At 44.7% G+C, this 19,676-nt stretch overlaps 2 protein-coding genes across 7 annotated transcripts in view; one reads left to right on the top strand and one right to left on the bottom strand.

Moving 5' to 3' along the window:
- The window catches only part of SDCCAG8 (SHH signaling and ciliogenesis regulator SDCCAG8), a 273,722-nt gene extending 264,712 nt beyond the window's left edge, over positions 1-9,010 (top strand). For 4 of the 6 annotated variants that reach the window (XM_061187385.1, XM_061187379.1, XM_061187388.1 and 1 more), the window contains one exon: positions 686-757. Coding sequence is in view for 1 of the 6 variants with exons in the window: in XM_061187382.1 (XP_061043365.1) it covers positions 8,685-8,736 (52 nt within the window). In the remaining 5 variants the exon portion in view is untranslated. Of the gene's footprint in view, positions 1-685; positions 758-8,684 lie in introns of those variants that run through there. The other 2 variants (XM_061187382.1, XM_061187380.1) reach the window with 2 other exon arrangements.
- Positions 9,011-10,647: 1,637 nt separating this feature from the next.
- Positions 10,648-19,676, bottom strand: part of AKT3 (AKT serine/threonine kinase 3) — a 332,652-nt gene continuing 323,623 nt past the window's right edge. Inside the window, exon 14 of the mRNA XM_061187389.1 lies at positions 10,648-14,198. Within this exon, the coding sequence (XP_061043372.1) occupies positions 14,113-14,198 (86 nt within the window). The 3' untranslated portion in view covers positions 10,648-14,112. The remainder of the gene's footprint in view (positions 14,199-19,676) is intronic.

Below are 19,676 nucleotides of genomic sequence, written 5' to 3'. Positions count from 1 at the left end.
AAAATGACCATGTGTCCAAACAGATATCGAGGAGCCACTATCCTCTGAGTGATTTTTCCCACTCAGCCCACCAAACCCCTCTGCAAAAGCCCTCATTTGTTCCACAGATAGTAAATGAGCATCCCCAGGAGCCAGTCATTGAGCTCAGGCCGGGGGACGGAGACACATCTGCACTGTCCCCTCCCAGGGCCTCTGAGGCTGCTCGCAGGGAAGGGTGGTGCACAAGCCACACGCCCTACAGTCACACAGGTATCTGGTATGCTTGTATAAGCATCATATAACATATAAATAAAGGAACATGGATTCCAGGGCTTCTCCTCACACACACCAAGATGGCATCTCTGGGAGCGGGGCCCAGGAATCTGCATTTTAATGAGCTGTTTGGATAATTCAGTGAAGACAGTAGGGTTTGAGAGCCTCTGAAAGTGTTGGGAGGCAGAAAGAACAGAGAATGATTCCAGAATGCATCATCGTCCCTAGGCCCTGAACAAGTCATTGAAGTCTCTTCTAAGCCTCAGTTTCCACATCTGCATAGTGGGTACCATACCAGCCTAACTCAAAGGGACATTGGAAGTGTTAAATGAGGGCAGCTGCGAGGTGCATGGCAGGTTGTCTTGCATATATATTACAGGCCAAAGAAATATCAGGGTTTTTCTTTTCCTCTCTCCTCCCCAAACTGGGGAAGGTCCTGGGAGAAGCACAGGTTGGGCAGAGATCCTGTGGGACCAACAGCCATGGAACGATGTTCACTGCTCTCACCCGGCTCCTCCAACGTGTGCAGTCACCTCATCCTGTACCTGTGCGGCCAGACCTCGACCAGCACTCAGCTGTCTGGGCAGGTCCTTGAGGGGGGCCCTGGGTGGTGCCAGCCAAAGGTTGGGGCCACTGGGTCTCCAGACAGCTGGAGGGACTCACAGCACCAGTGGAGCTCCTGGCCTCCAAGAGCTGAGAACGACTTCAGAACTTGGGTTGTGGAGAGTCTTCTATACAAGCTCTGAGCATGTGGCAGTTTCTTCTCCATTCTGGACCAGATCATTATCCTGTGGGGTTTGCCTTTTAACTCCCCATCTGCCTACCTGACAGCCCACTTAGATCTTAACATGGATCATCAATGCTTAGAAACCTCTTCCAGGGCTTTAAAAACCTGATAATTGCCAAATGGATTGCAAAATTTTTGTAAAATGCATTTTAAAAAAACCCTAAAACCTCAAAATTCTTCAGAAAAATGAGCAGGTCTTTTTTCCCTTGCCTGAAGCAACAGAAATGATTTGACCATCCTATGCTATCTGAGACTGGCCCATCTGGCTCATCTCTAAAGGGATCTTTCAGATTCAGATATTGCATTTGGAATTATTTTAATGTGAACATGACAAAAGAAGCTTGGTAGAGAAAATGTTGGCTTTCAGTAGCAAATACTAGCATTCAAAGAGGAGGCAGGAACCCAGGCAAGCTCTCTACTCTAAACCAAAGGCCCACTCTTTGTGCCCAAGTACGGCGTTAGACCTGTTTCTGCCGTGGAATAAACTTGAACTGTGAGTTTAGTTTCCAGGGAGCCCTTGAAGTAAGTAAGGCTGCCATTTGACCCTGGCAGGTATTTGGAGGGTGCTGCCTTCTGAGGGTTCCAGAGTGACCGGCCACACCCACTCCACACCCACCCTTCTCCTGGAGAGAGTCCTCTGGCTTGTCTCTGGTTTCGGGATGGTTTAGCTAAAGGCTTCCATTTTCCCAGCCTGGATGAATTAAGCATAATAATTTTGCACGTCAAACTCTAAAAATCTCTATCCGCTGGATTCTCAAAAGAGAATGGATATTTTCTGGCTTGGGCAGCTGCTCTGAAGCTGAGTCACATCCCTCCAATTTGCTCCTGTGCCTGAGCCCTGGGCCCTGAAGCAGATGACAAGCTCGGGTTGGCCAGTGGCCTCTGACAGGAAACATCTAGCCTGTTTCGGAGGCTTTATTATTCTAAATTGTTTCTGCTTAACTTCTGAAACATGCACAACAACATGCCTGGCCGAGGGGGCTGCTCAACGTCCTAACTGCCCCTGTGACATTCTTTGGCCATGAGAATTCCCGTCTCCCCTGAAACGCTGCTGGCGAGAGTCGGGCTGGCCTTGTGGCTGACCCAGTGGACGTGGCTCAGTTTGCTGATCGCCAAGTTCAAGGCTGCTCTTCTGACTTGTTCTTAGTTTAGGACTGATTAAAAACACCGGCTTTATGAATCTCCCGCTTCACTCCTGGGGAAAACACTTCTGGGAGACAGCTTTTGAAACATCATGAATTGCTATGTTAGTTCTTGTAGCGAAATAGAGACATGAAAACACTAACCCAGTCTTACTCCAAACATGATTCTCCTCTGTTCTCTTCAGGGACAGGAGTGGAGGACTGGGCCGTGGGAGTGACTGTGGTTGTTGGGGGGTGGGGACTTGAGGGGTGGTGTCCAGGATGCAGAACCTGGGCCCCAGGGGAGTCTTGGTAAGGCCTGACAGCTGGGAGCGGGGTCAGAGGTCTGTGACCCAGTGCCTGGGGCTCTTAACATCTGGCCAGGATGGGTGGGGGCAGCTGGTGAGGAACTTAGAGTCTTTTCTCGGGGAGGATCGCATCCGAGAGACGGGAAAGAATGGAAATTATCTGTCCACTTAGAGGACTGTCGTTTACATCAAGATTATTTTACTTGTATATTTATTTGGTGATGGATAAGGTTTCAGCTGATTTGCATTTTCTGATAGCCTCTGTCCCAACAGGCTGTTTGATTCCGTCCTCAGTGTTCAGTCTGGGGAGGGATGCCTTTTTAGTCCCTTCAGATGCATCACTTTTACAGTTTAGAAAACAGCATCTGAAACCGACTTATTGGTGATTAATCAGTTGGCCCTATGACTTTTGAGCATTTTTGGCAGTGAATTTTCTTTCTAATTTGATTTAAACTTGTGCATGGATCCAGCAGACATATGTGATTATGTTCAAAATCATGGAGATGACCTCGTTCCACCAAAGGATTCATGAAGAAAGCTGAAAACATGCACAAGAAACAAAGACACAGATGATGACGAAGGGAGGAAAGGCCCGTTTGTGACCTGAAGGAAAGGGAGGGGGAGGCTTCAGAACTGTGAGCTCCAGTGAGGGCCACGCAGCTCCTGCGGGCGCCTGCAGACTGAGGGGTAGGGTCGCCCAGCTGGGACTTGGAGGTGTCCACAGAGTCTGCGGTGGTCCTTCCTGGAGCCCTGCGGGCTTCACCCAGTTACGTCGGCGCTTCCACGAAGCTAGCTACCTGCAAGACAGATGGTGCTTGAATAGAACAGCAGATACACTGAATAAAATAAATTAAAAAGCCTCCTCCTGAACCAAGATTTTTTGGAAAGAATTCTAAATAGATGAAAACAAACAATTTGATTTCAACCAAATTGTTGTTTTTTTGTTTTTATCCTGATTTTCACCCGAATTGTCAGTCTCAAAAATAAACACTGATACATTCCCAGAAAATATTTTTCAAATAAAAACTGACTCTGTTAAAGTTTGCCTTGATTCTTTCAAAACTGTGTACAAGACACTGTCAACCGAAGTGACTTGCATATTTTTTTAAATAAACTTGAACATATGCAGCGAAAATGTCATTAACTCCCTGCTGCCTGAGGGTTGTTAAAGAATGACGTAAGACCCCTGGCGCGGCATTTCTAACCTGGGGTCTGGCGACCCTCAGAGAAGCTTCCTCAAACTCAAATAGCATAGTTTAACTTTTTTTCTTTTTGTAACTAAAGGCCCTGTGTGCAATTGATATTGAAAAGTGCATGCAGCTGCATTTAAGCCAGACTTGCTCTTCGTTAACAGTTAGTTCACTTTGTCCAAGAGTGAATAATTTCAGAATAAGACTCATGGAAGAAAAATAAATTGAATTTTACATTGCTTCAGATGCATTTGCTCCACTTATTGCTTCCTGAGTCAGACATTACATTTTGCAATATAAATTCACAATCAAGATTTTAAAGGGAGCTAAATATTTTAATCCAATTAGACAAGTGAACAAAACACTGAATATTACATGTAGTGTAGATAAGTGGTTCTTGCCTTTAAAAGACTGTAATTCCGTCACATTACAACCCCAAATGTCAATGTTGTCTTTATTTTTAACGCTTTCAAACATGAGGCAGCCAGAGGCTCCACTCTCTGCTGTTGGTGACACTGTCTGTCCTTTGGGAATTCTTAAAATCTATTTACCATGGAAACATGGTGCGTATAAAGCACAGACCCCTGCCCATGTGCAGGGGAAGTGCTCGTGACTCATGAGATTCAAGAAAGCTGGAAGATGACACGCTGGGGATCCCGAGGGTTGTGGAAGGAGCCCCCGTGCCGGAGTGTGCTCTGGGGAGAAGCTGGCACAGCAGTCCCGCCCCTGGGCGTGCGTGGCCTCCGGCTCTGACCGCTCCTGTCTGTGCACAGGGCTCCCTGCATCCCCCCACGTTGCAAGTCCCGAGTCCAGATCGAGCTGCTGCTTTCCAGGAAGCTAAAGCGTCATTGTCCTTACTTTCTTTCTGCAAGGAAGTCTGTCCTGCCTCTACCGTTGCACTTTTCTGGCTTCTGTAGTTCTTTTCCGATGTTGGAGCCCAGAGGCAGCAAAGCCAGGCCCCAGAGTCCAGGGAAGATGGAGCCTGAACTCTGCCTGCCACAGAGCTTTCATTGTCAGAGACCCAGCCAGGCAGCCGGGAGGAGGGAAGAATAAATCGAGGATCTGTGGTGGCGACCTTGCCGTGAACTCCTGCCCGTTTGGCAGCTGTGCTGGCCGGAGGGGTACGCAGCTCAGCCAGAGCTCCGGTGACTCGTGTGGGGCAGAGGCAGGCCTCTCCTGACCTGCAGTTCGTGACCTTGAGCCCCGTGCTGGGTGGAGAACTGCCTTCTTACAGGTCAGTGGTCATGTCTGAGGCCACGTTTCCACAAAGTTCTGCAGGGGACTGGTGAGGACAAATTGGTGACCACCCATAGGTCACATGGCTGATTTATTCCAGGTTGCCTGATATATCTGATTCCTACTTAATCCCACAAATATCAAACGTGGTTGCTCTTTCACTAAGCTGGTTGGAATAGCATTAAAAAGAGCCTGGACTTTGAGGTCAAACTGCCTGGGTTCAAATCTCAGTTCTGGACCCACTTCAGGTAAGTTTTTCGCTTCCACATTGCTCAGTTGCTGGTTAAAAAAGATTGGTAATAGAACCAGCTTCCTTTTAAAACGGAGCTCTCTGCATTACCAGGGCCTAGAAGAGATGACCGTCCAGCAGGGTAGCACTGAGATCGCTGGAGGCTTGAAAGGGCCCCTTGGAGAAATCATTTAGCATCCTTTTTGCACAGATGGAAAAATCAGGCCCAGAGGAGTTTAGTGACTAGAACTGGCAAATGAATGGGCAGGGAAATGAACTTCCAGAGAGGCTGGTATTCATCCCCTGGGCCGTGGGCTGCATGGAAGGGGGAGGGAGGCCCCTCTCCCCCGGGGCAGCAGCCTGGAGCTGGGCCCCAGCTGAGAAAACCGCAGAGCAGTGGCCTGGCTCCCAAAGTGGGGACACATGGAGGAGGGTACTGGTGGCTTCCCTGGAGCTCTGTCAGTTGAGGCCAAGCTTTGAAATGCCCCAGATAGAGGTTGGGGGAGGGATTCTATCTTCTTTCTTGAGTTAAAAATAGATGCTTTTCTGACAGAGGCATGAGGAACAGGTCCTTTTTTTTTTTTTTTTTTTTTTTAACCTGGCCACACAGAGACGGAAAACGTACAAATGAGCAAGGGAAAGAGCAAGAAGGAGGGATATTCCATTGGGAGGGGCTGCTAAGAGGCCGGGTGGAGATGCACAGAGAAGAGACAGATGATGGAGACACGGGGCAGGCCGAACTGTGAGCATCCGTATGCATAGGGCCTAGCTGGTGCCATGACGTCCCTGGGCTGCAGGCTTGGGAACAAAGCCGCAGAGAAGGTGCGGCTGGCCCCCGCAGTGTGGTTGCTTGGGGAACAATTCAGGTCACCCAGAGAGACTCGTTTTTTAAACTCTGAATTTAAAGTTCGGAAACAAATTAGACACACAAGTCAGGGTTTGTGGAGAGAAGGCTCTGTTAGGGTCTAAAACGAGAACAAAGAAAACGGGTCACTGATAGTGGGCTTGCAGTTGGGGAGCATTTATATTGTCTGTGGACAGCACTTCAGAAGACCAGCTGCCAGTGTGCTCTCAGCCCTCCTCAATCTGGAGGGCAGCCACCGACACCTGCAGATGTGGCCACACCACCCAGGGGGGTCCACAGCAAGGGGCCTTGGTGACAGGTGTGATGGTCCAGGGACGGGAACATGGTGGCTGAGGGCTCAAGCCACGGTTCACACCGCTGTGTCCCATCGGCACACACACCCTCGTCTCCCTTACAGCCCGACCTCACGGTGTCCACACTGGTGTGGGCAGTGAACCAGCCTTCTGGAAATAGGCATAGCTAATGTCCCTAAGGAAGTGATGGCAGATGAGCCAGATTTTGGCAGTGACTGAAGATTCTGTCTCTCTGGACATGCTCCCTGCCTAAGGGGAAGAACTGAGAAACATTCTTTACTAAACATCCAGACATCCAAGGGTGACACCGAGAGCTGTTTAGCAGAAAGACAGGGACATAACAGGGTACATGATTCATTCAGTCACATCTGCTGAATGCTCACGATGGGTCGGGCAGTGAACAGTAAGTACTGTGATATGAAAGTGAGGAGGAATGCAGGGCTTTGCACCAAAACCAAATGAAAGAGAAAACCGACGGAGCCCGGGAGAGAAATGTGGGCTGACCCCTGGGCAAGTGCCAGCAGGGAATGGGCCGGGTGATGGGCAGTTCCTGGCGGGAACCACGAAGACTCATGTGAGAACTGCCCGTTTCCTGGAGCTTGGTTTTAAAAAAATCCCACAGTACATTTCCCTTCTACTTCAGGTCTTTAGTATTCTGTGTTGTGCATGTTACAGGTATGTGTCTTTTCTACCTCAAGTTCAGTTAAATTTTTTTTTCTTTTTTGAAACGTGCCTATTGCAGTTTATACTTATTCTCGTATTCAAAGACGCCCTCGAATCTCTAAAGTTAGACCGTAAGCCACCATTTCCAGAGCACCCGGTGGGCAGGCAGCCTGCCTGTCTGTGGGACGGGAGGGTCATTCAAGCCAGTCATTCACTGGATCAGTTCAGTCAGGACCGGAAGGCAAATCAGCTCTTGGAGATCCTGTGTTTGATGGGCAAATGGAGCTGGCGGCAGCCTCTGAGGACAGGGGGCGCCCTTTCTGCAGTGGCAGGGCCCTGGGGCTCCCTGGCTTCCTTGTGGTGCTCCAGGAGCCCAATGGGCGCCACGGAAGACGGTCCATCCACCTCCCAAACCCCCAGAGAGATGCACACAGACACCACTCACTTCCTCACCATGCCCGGGGCCCCCCCACTGTCTGAGAGCAGGGGCTGCACACGATACTCTAATTGCCCTGTGTCGAAACCCAGAGAATTGCTCACTAAAAAGTCATGAGTGTCTCACATACACTGGGAAATCTACTTGAAATGTAAACGTTTCCTCATTTTTTAAAAAAGATAACAGGCTGATTTTCATATTTTTTTCGTGCAAACTCTGATCTTGGACACGCTGATCACTCATTGTCCTGTCTTGGACAACGAGTCCTGTCCTCCACAAGTAATCATGGCTTAAGTTGGGTAGACAAGAGCCCTCTCTAGTTCAGGAAATCTCTGTTGGGGAGTGCAGAGCCCACTTGTTGCTCTTGAAGATGATTCTCACCCAGCCAAACAGAGACCAGATGGGGCCCGTGTCCCTGCATTACATTCCAATTCATCTCTTGAAGTGAAAACTGGGATTTGGTAATCATTCTAGCCCTCTGTCTAGTCCCTACCATCTTAGTGACTTCACACTCCTGGAGGGCAAAGACCGTGTCTTAGTCATCTTCCCACACAGTACACAGTAGGTACTCAAGAAATGTCCTGTGCAATGTCACTATTTCCAGTGGTTTCTGACACCACTTCCTGACGTGGGTTAGACTAATTTGAACAGCCGCATCCACTAGGGCAGGCAGCAGCATTCAGTACTTTCCTAACTTGCGACTCCCTCAACCCAATTTTCATGATCTAGTTTTGAAACATTTATTCCTGTTTAAAACTAGGAGACGACATACACTAAATTCCCTCTTCCAGCATGTGGTAGGTGGTTTCCATGTGAAAATGCCTTTATATATGTTAAAACACATTGTCTGCATCTAAACATTTGGAGGTGTTAGCTTGTTATCATTTCACCAGGAATTTCTTAGGGACACTTGGTCTATCCACATCCTGTTTTTTTGTCTAGTTTTACTCACTGTAATGTCTGAGCAATTTTCAGTAAACAGATTCTGGCACAAATCAGTGTCTCCTTTCTCCTGTCCACGGGGCAAGAGATGGCCCTTTAGCTGTGTCCTGTCATCAGACCACCCTTATTTAAGAGACACACAGAGGTCTGGAATATAGCTTGTTTTCAGATTTAAAGCATTAAAAGAGTTCACCTTATATTCCTACAAACTTTTCATACAATTGGTTACGTACAATTTCTACATTTTTTGCATAAGAACTCTCTACAAAAACTTAGAAAGAGGTAACTAAACCAGTGAGAAGACAAATCACATTGAAGAACATGATCTATTTAAACTTACTTTTTATTATCATTTTTTCCAGTTACCCAGCATGCCACAATCTGATTGCTGACCTGGATGAAACAGTGAAATAAATGATTTACAAAGAGATATTTACATTCATCTGATTTATACGTAAGATGCCACAATGCACCGCGACCTTCCCAGTGGACCCCACCTTAGACTGCGGCGGGCTGCATGGTCACTGCCACATTCGCTGCCGAGCGGTCCCTGCAGGATGGATGGGCTGGAGCTGAAGTCTGACACTAGATGAGGAGACCTCCTGGTGTATGTTTTCAGAAAAGGCTCGAAGTTATTATGTTTTTATATCTGCTCATTTGTATGCTCTGTTACACATGTGAATTTCAATAAATGCATTTTTTGAAGACTTGAAATGTTTCCTTTTTATCTTATAGTGATGAAAAAAACACACCAAAAAAAGGCACATATTTTAACTAGGCTAAAGGGTATTAAGGACCAAACCTTTCTTCCTGCCATTCATGTTTCTTTCCCTCTTGGTGAGATCTATATATATTATCCTTCAACTTTATTTGCTTTTAATCAACATCCCACAAGACTCCATTATTTATCAGCCTGCTAATTTGTGCACAGAAGACGCCAGGAAGCACTAGGCATTATCCTCTCCACTCTGTTAACAACAAAAACAGACAAAAAGCATCTTTGGCTTGGTGGTGTCATGTGTCTTCTTCAATATGCAGTAATTGAGAGGAGCCTAAAAATGTACTCAGTGAAATTACAAAATTTACTTAGAGTTCTATCAAACATCTGTACACAGATCATCATTTTAGTTTAACATAGTATCTCTAGTATACACAATTAAGCCCTCAAGTGCTTTAAAGTAATAAAAATGGGCACTGAAAGTGTTGTGTTGTCCTTGAGGATGACAATGGAACACTAAGGGCAAGGCTGCAGTGGGGACAGGTCCCTGACCGCAGGCTGTTCTCCCTGGCACAGATCTGCCATCATCATCACATCACACCCTCCTCCTCCTCATCACGGCCTCTCAGAGGGATGTGGATTAGGCTCTGGAGGCGGTGGGATGACACACCCGCAGAGACCATTGAGTCTCTTGAGCATGCACAAGGGTCAAGCCTGAAAGAATAGAACTTCTATTCAGATTCAGAAGTTTTTTTGATTTCATCAAGTGTGCTAGACATAAAGGTTGTCACATAAGATATATTAATTGTCCCTAATTCTGTTTCAGGAACAGTAAATAAATTACACAATATTCTAAAAATAGCACCTTTAAAGAATTATAGAGGTCACTTTATGTTAGCCTCCCAGATCTGTCAACCCCAGTGGTTTTGAGAGAAGAGCACATGTAAGAATGCCCTCCAGTTTAGCTGTGTGACATACACATACATGCTTGACCAACTTTGGTCCCAAAGCCGTTCCTCTATCTGGCTTAGTCACAGGAGCAAAGCCAAGTTTCTACGATAGTATATAGGTTTATGAGGTAAAATCAGAAAAATGACCCTAGGTAAATCAGACTGTAGTCCAACCATCCTACTCATCTATTACCCACGTTTCAGTTGGTTAATTTGCCATGACGTTTTAAAAATATACTCTAAGAAAGGAAGTATGCAGCGCAACACATTATCAGGAAGACATTACTGATGAGCTACATTCCTTAAGAATTCTGGGTCCAAACCACCTGCTGTGAGGACTATTAGGGGCTTAACAAATCTCAAAAAATACCTATTCTATCTCCAGCTTCACAGATCTCTCCTAAACCCATTGTTGGGAAGTCAGCATCCCCCCTTTGGAAGCAGCCCTTCATCAACGTTTGTACAGTTGCATTACTGCCATTTTATTGAAGTAATAAAATAAATCCTGTGTGTGTTTTGAGCTACAAGAAATTTACATACTTTCCTGTCACATTTTATATAGAACAGGTTAATACCAGGTGACGCTATTAATCTTTTTTTTAGAAAAGAATAATATTTAATTTTCTGAGATTACAGAACCACATCCAACAACAATAAACAGAGAAGTAGCAGATTGACATAGTGCTTTATTTAAGCTGTCTGTACGAAGGAAAATAATGTGCATCCCTATCATATACGTGTAAAAATACTAAGGATGTACAGTGTACAAAAACAGTTTCTTGTAGTTATTTCACATCCTTGTGGGTCATATACTTAAGGAAATAAACAGTTTTAGTATGACCAACAGTAATAGTAATACAGTTTCTTGGGTTCATAGTTGCGTCTGCTTAAAATCCTTAACCAGATGACTAGATCTTGCGCGGATCTAATGAAAGAACTAGCAAGGTCAAGAAATGTCACAAACTATAAAGCTACAGGGAGGTAATTCAATTACCAATTTAGAGGTTTTCTTTTTATTTAAATAAATACTTTACATTTCATGCTTGCCTGTAATGCACTACCAGGAGCAAGATAAGGAAATTCTACTGTAGACAGTACGAACAGTAGCAGCAAAGTGTGTACACTGAGGTGTAGTAGAAAGACCCTGCAGTTAGTAAGGAAGGCCCTTACTTTGTACTCTAAGAGAAGCAAGTGGCCCCTGCAAGAACAGTCAGCTTTAAGAAGCTGGAAATCAGGTATGGGAAATGGAAAACACTGGAATAATGCTATGTAGTTAGTGTGGAAAGCAAAGCTGTGAGCAGCCCTGCCAAAAATCCAAGCAGAGACGGCCAATTTCCTCCAAGATGGCTGCATCATGGCAAGAGGCAGACTTCAAGGAAGTTGGTACAGGAAGGAGTCTGCAAAGCCTGAACTTCTGCTATTCTGACAGAGTGACTCCAGGGCCAGGCCTTTCCGTCCACCAGAATCCGAAACTTCAGCTATGGGCAGACATGAGGGAAGTTTTAGAATCTCCTTCTACACACATTTCTGTTTTTCTATTGTTTTTCCATGCCAGCTGACTGAGATCAGGGAGTGAAAGTAAGGGATTCTTAAAATCAAAGCCAACAACACACCCTGTGTGACGCTAACAGAATCTCGGAGGGGATACGGGACTAAGCCCCGGGCACCAGCTGGGGACGGAGAGCCAGCTGTGCAGAGTGGCCAGCCTGAGGCACAGTCAACGCTGTCATTAATCCTTAGGAAGTGTCCTTGGCCAAGGTCATGGAAATCATCTTAAGATTTGGGGGGGAAAAAAAAAACAACCCAAAACTATCTGTGTGCTTAGTGTATGGTGTACTTTCCCTCTGAAGAAATGAATGCTCTGAACACCAGCCAGTCTCAGCTTTCCTCTCTTCCTCTCACCTGTTTCTTTTTTATATAATGGATGCAAGACAACTTACAGGACATACCTTCTAGTCTACTTTCTTGTCAAAGTGAAACATTCAACATAATTCCAAGTGAAAAAAAAAAAGTTGAGCTATATGTGTAAGTAAGAATGAACTACCATTTTACTGTAACTTCCTACTCAGTACTAAGGATGAACTTCACTCAGGTAGAAATATGAAAAATTAGGATAAAATCTATGTCTGAATATGTCTTAGCTGCCTTAGTAAAATGCCCTTTAACCCCCTGTCAGTCCCAGTGGTCCACCCACTGCCAGCAGTGGTTTCATATCTGTAAACCCACACTTCCAGCGTCAAGAGGCTAAGACATCTGCATATGAATATGATTCATCCTACTTAGAAAGTCACTTGCTCTTTCATACAATGCAATCATAACACTACGTCATGCTGTAGTCTTCCATTTGGGAGCTGTCAGATAGTTTAACTAAAATACATCTCCACGATGGCTCCATGGAGTCAGGAGCTCCCTGGACTTCATAGGCTGCTTTGGAAAATGTCAGCTCCTAGCACCAAAGGGTTTAATCTGAAGATCATCATTAATGAAAGAGAAAGATGAGGTTTGCATACATGTCCCCTTTCAGTGAGAAATGTCGGAATTGGAGGACATGAGTATATACAGAAAAAGAAAAGTTGGAGGTGTTCTTTTTTGTTTTGTTTTTTCCCTGATGGCTTAATTCAGTGATAAATGTACCATGATCAGAATAAACACACCAGGTCCTTATCCTTTACTGCCCACTTCGTAAATACTTGAGATGTGTTCATTTTGCCAAGTAAAGTTCATTTCTTATCATCCAGGTCTCAATTTTCTTCATTACATTATGTTGCCAGGCCGTCATAATATTTCAATTCTCAAAAGAGCAAATATAACATCCATTTGCTTCAACCCCTTGGCATGGATAGTTGGGGATTTCTCATTTTTAGCACCAAGGGGTTAAATGACAGCATCTCTTCTCCTAAAGCCAAATTCTAATCTATATGTACAATTTCAGAGCCTCATCAAGATTTTTTTTACATAGGAGAAAAAGTGCATGATTCTCATCGGCGTGTACATTCCTTGCACATGGGTCAAAAGAAACTGCAGTAAGTCTGTTTTATGTTAAGTTGGAGCTGCATTTGCTAACATGACATACAATTCTCATCACTAAAAAATAAATACTACTGCAACATAAACAAAATCATAAAAGGACATTCAAAGTTTTAACATCCGAGAAAAAGCTAATTCACGTAGAACTGAAAGTAAAAAATTAAAACAAATAAGGCAAACACCTGTTTACCTTGGTGTACAAATTTTGGTGAAAAGCAGGATCATTACACCTGTCTACATTCTTCAGCCATCAGAGGTGATAATATCAAGAAGGGAAAAAGGTTTCCAAGCACAGGGGAAATAAAACGCTCTCTGGTGCAAATCATATCATAGACCCTTTAAGTGACCTACTCTGCTGTGCATATGCTTCCTTCCTTGGTCGAACAATGTTCCTTTGCCAACAACTGCCTGTGAAATCTGGACATCCACATGTAATACCAGGCTTCCTCTGCAGTATCGAATAAGAATTTAAATTTATAAATGTATATATCTATCTTAATAGTTGTTCATTCCTTCTCTCAAATGCTTCCTAATGAATTCCAGTAGGATCTTACTGATACATAACCTATTTTACGCACTGATCTGATATGCTTTACTAAAATTTTGCATATGCACATCACCACGCTTCCACAATTGCTTGTTCTGAATTATAAACTAAATCTTCTTAGTCTAATTAGTTTTTGATTTATCGTCTAGAAGTTAAAAAATGTACCTAGAATCGTTTAGCCTTCACTGTTAGGGAAAAACAAAAATTAAAAGACCAAAAGATGACAGTTGGTGCACAAATGAACAATGGTGGGCTCATGACTTCCAAAGATTGTAAAATTACCTCTTAAAGTTGCTATAATAGTAAGACAGTAGCAGCAACAGCATGAGACCTTAGACTGAGATACAATTTCATGCAAAAACAAAAGTCGAGTATGTCTGCATATATGTGTGTTCTCATGTGGGTGAAAGGCGGCGAGGGGCGAAGACCTTGGACTGGTCTGGGATGTCTGAAGGTGCTCCTGCATTTGTAAGAGCTAGGACTGCTGTGATGTCCAGGAATCATTTTCAGTCACAAATCTAAGATGACAGTGAAGTAGCAGAAGAGACTCATTCTCGCCCGCTCGCGGAGTAGGAGAACTGAGGGAAGTGCGGCCGCCTCTCATTGTCCATGCAATCCATACCGTCCTCATCATCTGTGGGCAGGAAACAGCTGTTTTAATTTTACATTAATGTTTTGCAACATAATCTCTGGTCTATATAGTTCTAACCCCTAACGTAATAAAGATTAACGGAGGCAATAGCTCCCAGAAACTTGTGTCTATCAATAAAACATAGGATGGACACACTTATTTCAAAAACTTTCTCACTTTCAAACACATGACCTATGAAGAAATAATACTATCAAATCATCTCCTTCAAGACACTAACATTTCAAGGCTCAAACTGTGAAAAACTATTGAAGAAGACAAGATTTTTAAAAATAAAAAGGAACAAATGATCTTCAATAACCTTCACTTTCATGAAAACATGCACGTCAAAATTACAAAGTCAAAGAACCCTAAGGCACCCAAAGTATCTGCCTAGAATCCAGTATCAATCTGTCTTCAGATGCTTGCATTTCTTCTTCATGGTGCTTTAGGTGTGATTGCAAAATAAAGCTTATTACGATTCCATTTCCTTTGAGCCTTTGATTACATGTTTAAGATTTTACATTCTTTATTCTACATCTAATATCTGCCTTAACTCACTGTTCCTAATTTTCCTATGATAAAACTTTAATGTAGAATAGAGAATAAGTCAAGGAAAGAGAGGGAAAGAGGCCAGCATCTAAGTATTAGTTCATCAGGAAACAAATGGGGAGACTTGAAAGGCACGGAAAGAGACTATTTCCATTTAGGCTGCTCCTCCCTTTCCTCTTCCCTGTTTTCTTGCATTTGAAAGGTTACAAAGGATCACCCAACCTCTTCCCATAACTATTCTGATGATTAAAATCTTGCATTGTCAGAATGCTCTTCCTTATACGTGTCATGAATTCAGTTGCTCAGTCCACAACGTTCCCTGTGCATCTGTTCTGGGCTCTGCGCGAAGGCCCTCCCTGTGTCCTCGGGGCTCACCCCACTAAACCCCTCCGCTGCACTTGCAGTGCCTTTGGTCATATGCTGTGCTACAGGAAATAAGCGAGCGTCTTTCAAATACCCAAGCTTCTTCAAGCAAAATAATTCCACTTCCTCAAATTCATATAGGAAGTACATTACCAATTCTTTTAATTTTCCAACCTCTCCAGGAAGCATCAATTTCATGTAATAGGAGAAGGAATACAGGTCAGACCCCACTGCATCACGGGCACTGACCCTGTTACACAAAAAGGATGATGCTTTGCATTCTTCTGAAGAATAACAAACATTCATGCTCTTTTCTCACTGTTCTTTTCAGTATTCTATTTTTAATAGAAGATTCTAGAAATGGGATCAAGTTGCTAACCAAACTTTGTAGTCTTGAATGTACCAGAAAGTATCACTGTATTAGGTGGGACTCAATCTAACAAGTAGCATTTGAGGCTCCCTGCTCCATGTAAACCTCCCTCCTGCAAACAGACCTTTTAAACTATAGTCCTCATTTCCAGATAGTACTGTGATTTGGGGAAATCTCTGCCTCCTTATAAAATACCAGTTAGGTACCAAGCAAACCATCTTTTAGGTCAAACACCTTCCGCAGTATTTTCAGATATACTAAAGATGGTAGGAGCTGTGGATGGCATATAAAACCTCTGTAAAACTCTATAAAAACTCTCTAGGGGAAAGGCAGCTAAAATCTTAATGTTCAGACTCTGACACGTGCCAATCACATTTCAAAGAAATAGTTTTCCCCGCTGGCAGCTTTGTTTTGCTGGGTGTGTTTCTGCACAGCGAACAGACAGCACATGTGGGAAGCCTGGTGTTGTCCGCCAGAGAAGGGCTTGCCCAGCTCGCTGGGCTGCCACCAGGCCTTGCACCAGGGCAGGGAGGCCTGAAGCCCAGGGCAGCCTGGCTCTCGACAGGAGGAGGGGTTGAGTTTCCTTTCCAAGGAGTATTGTTGCTATGAGGCTGCAGTGTCAGCTGAAAGTTAAAAGAGAATCTTCATTCTGTCACTTTAGTAACAAATTAATCCCATTTCCGAACGTAAATCTAAATCTTGTTGATAACCATGTGAGGCCCCCGCATCTGGATCTTCTTTAAAGTCAATTATATCACCCTCTCCCTCCATCTCCCTCCTGTTCTTCTGAGCTTGGCAGTAGTGAGGGGCAAGTCTCTGATCGTGGCCCAAAGAGGAGCTGCGAGTTGGGAAGGCTCTGGGGCAGGAATGAGGGTTTCCCCCGGGCCCTCAGTGCTGCGCAGGCCAGCGGGGCTGTGGAAGGAGGAGAGGTGGATGCAAGTGACAGCTGACAGGACAGCCGGCTGCCCCAGCCAGGCCTTCACACCCAGTCAACGTATATAAATACGTTCCTGCACTGAAGGAAGGTTCAGAGGAAACAGTGATGATGATGGACATGAACTATGCAAAAAACCCCAAAGAGCACGCATCCGGGAAAAGAAAACGGTGATCAACCCTACATTCTACATCTGAATCCCTGGATCCAGGCAGCATTAGCTGCCCAACTTCCTTAGAACATTTAACCAAACTAATTATATGGCAGCAAAAGCTACTAGGAGCTCAAACAAATCCTCTTTTTCTCTAAGAGGAGGGCAGAGGAGCATTAATGGATATAATGCAAGACGACACATTCCAAAATCTGTTCAGTTAATTAACACCAGTGAGGAAAATCTGGCATGTTACTGCAGCTGTTTGTAAAAAAGGAACATTTGCCTTTCTAACTGCTGATTTGTTCTAAAAAAATAACTCCATTCTGTTTTATAAAAGCAAGGTGGCAAGTGGGAAGACAATCGCTAACTTAATGGTCCTACTGTGGGTTTTTATGAACAAAACCTCTGTGCTTTTAGCAGCTTGAGAGCTGCAGTGGTCTCTCACCAGCAACACTATTCAAAGCTGCAAGAAGAAAAGATTATGTTAAATGTAATCACAGTTCAAGGCTTCACAGATTTTCCTTTGATCTGCCTCTTAAGGGAATTTAGGATATACCCAGGGATCATCCAAGAAAAAACACTGCCCTTGTGCCCTGGAAGAACCCAGGGGCTACAGTCCACAATTACTGAGGCTACTCCCTAAGGCATGAGCCCAGCCCTGCGGCCTGGTGCTGGGAGCCACAAAGGACAGGCTGCTGGTGTCCACACCTTGGCCTCAGCCCACCTGCTGAGCTCTTTCCCCTGATGTTTCTCTCTAGAAACCCTGAATTGGAAAATAAGTTGGCAGGTCCACAGGGTCCTCCTGCCTCTAGATTGTGGTACACGCTGTCAGTCTAGATGATGCTTGCTGGATGCACGTTTTTGGGCCACCTAGGGCCCAGTATCAGGGCAGGGCCACTCCTCACTGCTAGCATGATATTTTAGTAGTCCCTCCCCCATCCCCATCCCCATGTCCAGTCTTTTTTGCTAGGTATTTACCTACCATCACCCTTCACGTAGTGGGTCACAGAACAAAGAACACTGTGGATTGGTTAACCTGATGCTTAAATAAAATTAAAAATAGGGTTATTTAAACCTAAAGAGAACACTGGGTGCCTTTCCTAAAGAGATGGCTTCTCAGGCACACACAGGGGAAAGACGGGGCTCCTGGAGATGATCAGCCCTGCACTCCCCTTTGACCTGTCACATTCCAGAGCTAGTGAGGGGCAGAGCCAGGACACAAAGCAGGGTCTAAGTCCAGGGCTTCCTTCCATCCCATCATTCTCTTCCACACTGGGATTTTACTTTTAACTTTTTGGAGTAAAATATGCACTCATGGCTTTGCATTTATTTACACAGCCTACCTAGTTCTATGACTTTCAAAATAGCACATTTAGTTTGTCCTAAGAATTAGAATCCACAAATACCAAAAGCTCTATTTAACTTCGCAAAGCTCCCTGTGAAATCACGTGAGGAGGTAAGCCAGACACAGATTCTGGGCTGTGATGGGCAACAGCACTGCCTGGACAGAGTCGGGCCTCTTTCTGGCCCTGAAACCACCAGGCCTCGCCATAATCCGCTTATTTACTCATTTAACACATATTCACTGAATACCTATGCTGAGCCAGGTACCTAACTCGGAGCTGGGGTTAGCGGTGAACAAGACAAACCAAACCCTTCTTCTCAGAGCTACCGCATTCAAGCTGGAGAAACAGACAGTAAACAGCGAGACAAATTAACCAGAAGAATACCAGCAAGTAAAGGCGTCAATGTAGAGAATTGGGGGGGAGGCTGGTGATGGGGTCTGATGGACGGCACTGTTTTTAAGGTCGGGAGGCTAAAGAAAGCTTTCTGATAAAGTGACATTTAAAGAGATCTGAAGGACAAGTAAAAATTTATTCATGCCTATGTCTGGGAAAAGAGAATTCTAGGCAGAGAAGAGTAAACACACAGTCCCAAGGCACGGCGAGGCACAGCGAGGCGTGTTCGAGGTGGGGCTGGAGCCCAGGGACTGTGGAGAAGATGGACAGGATGAGGTCTGAGAGGAGGATGGGACCAGATCTGACACAGCTGTGCAGCCAGTGTGAAGAGCTGGATTTAGAGTGCAGCAGTGGGGCCCCTGGGAGATTGGAAGCAGGGGAACGATGGGGCCTGATTACAATTAAGGTTCTATCCAAACGATGGGGCTCTATGGTGGGAAGTACTCCTAGGCCAGTCCAACAACTCAGTGGTGTCGCCCAGAATTTCAGACAATTGTATCACCACAGCCCGTGCTGGGCCAGGGGAAACCATGCCAAGGCTACGCCCCCTGCTCCTACTCAGACGGTCCTTAGCAGATTGCCCACAACTCCACAGGCTTCCTAACATCATCTTCAACTCTCAGAGATTCTGATTCTAGCAGTGAAGCCCCCACCCACCACTGGTGACAAACCATGAGAAGTGCTTCAACATACTGCCCTTTCACAGCTTAACCTGGGCATTGTCGGCCAAGCTGTAACTCCTGCTCCTGACTACAGCTAACACTAACTGCGGGACTTAGGGAAGCTCAACTTCTCTCTGGGTTTTAATTTCTTCCCTTATAAAATGAAAGTTAAGAGGCTCTTAACCTCTTGCAAGTCTAAAGAAAGAAAAGTGCATATGTACACATAGTTATATTTTTCATTTCACAGGGTTCACAGTCCCTCTTTTTGTCAGGCCCTGGGTCTCAGGTTAAAAACTCTTGGCCTAGATGACTCCTAGTTTGCCTTTCAATGCTGTAATCAATTGACTACATCCACAGTTGAAACAGCACTCTAATCTTCCCTCTCATGGATTCTCAGTGTAAATTAGCACTATCAACTAATCTGCCTTTTAAAAAGGAAAGAGAGTAGAAGGAATGTAGGAAAGGATATAATAAAAAAGAAAAGGAGAAAAAAACTAAAATGATGTTATTGTGAGCCAAAAGATGTGTGACTGAAGAAATCTTTTAGCTAACCAAATGTGTCCCTGATACTCAATTTTATCCTTACTCCTTAACTAATGATGACAGAATACAGACCTCTGTCAGCACATGAGAATGTTTATAAATTATATAACAACCTTTTCTTCCCTTTAAGTGAAAGGTCTTCACCAAAGTGTAGGGCACACACTAGT

Source organism: Eubalaena glacialis, chromosome 3 (assembly GCF_028564815.1).
Source record: "Eubalaena glacialis isolate mEubGla1 chromosome 3, mEubGla1.1.hap2.+ XY, whole genome shotgun sequence".
Classification (NCBI taxonomy): Eukaryota; Metazoa; Chordata; class Mammalia; order Artiodactyla; family Balaenidae; genus Eubalaena; species Eubalaena glacialis.
The sequence above is the reverse complement of the archived record's forward strand: the minus strand, read 5'-3'. Positions and strand labels throughout refer to the sequence as shown.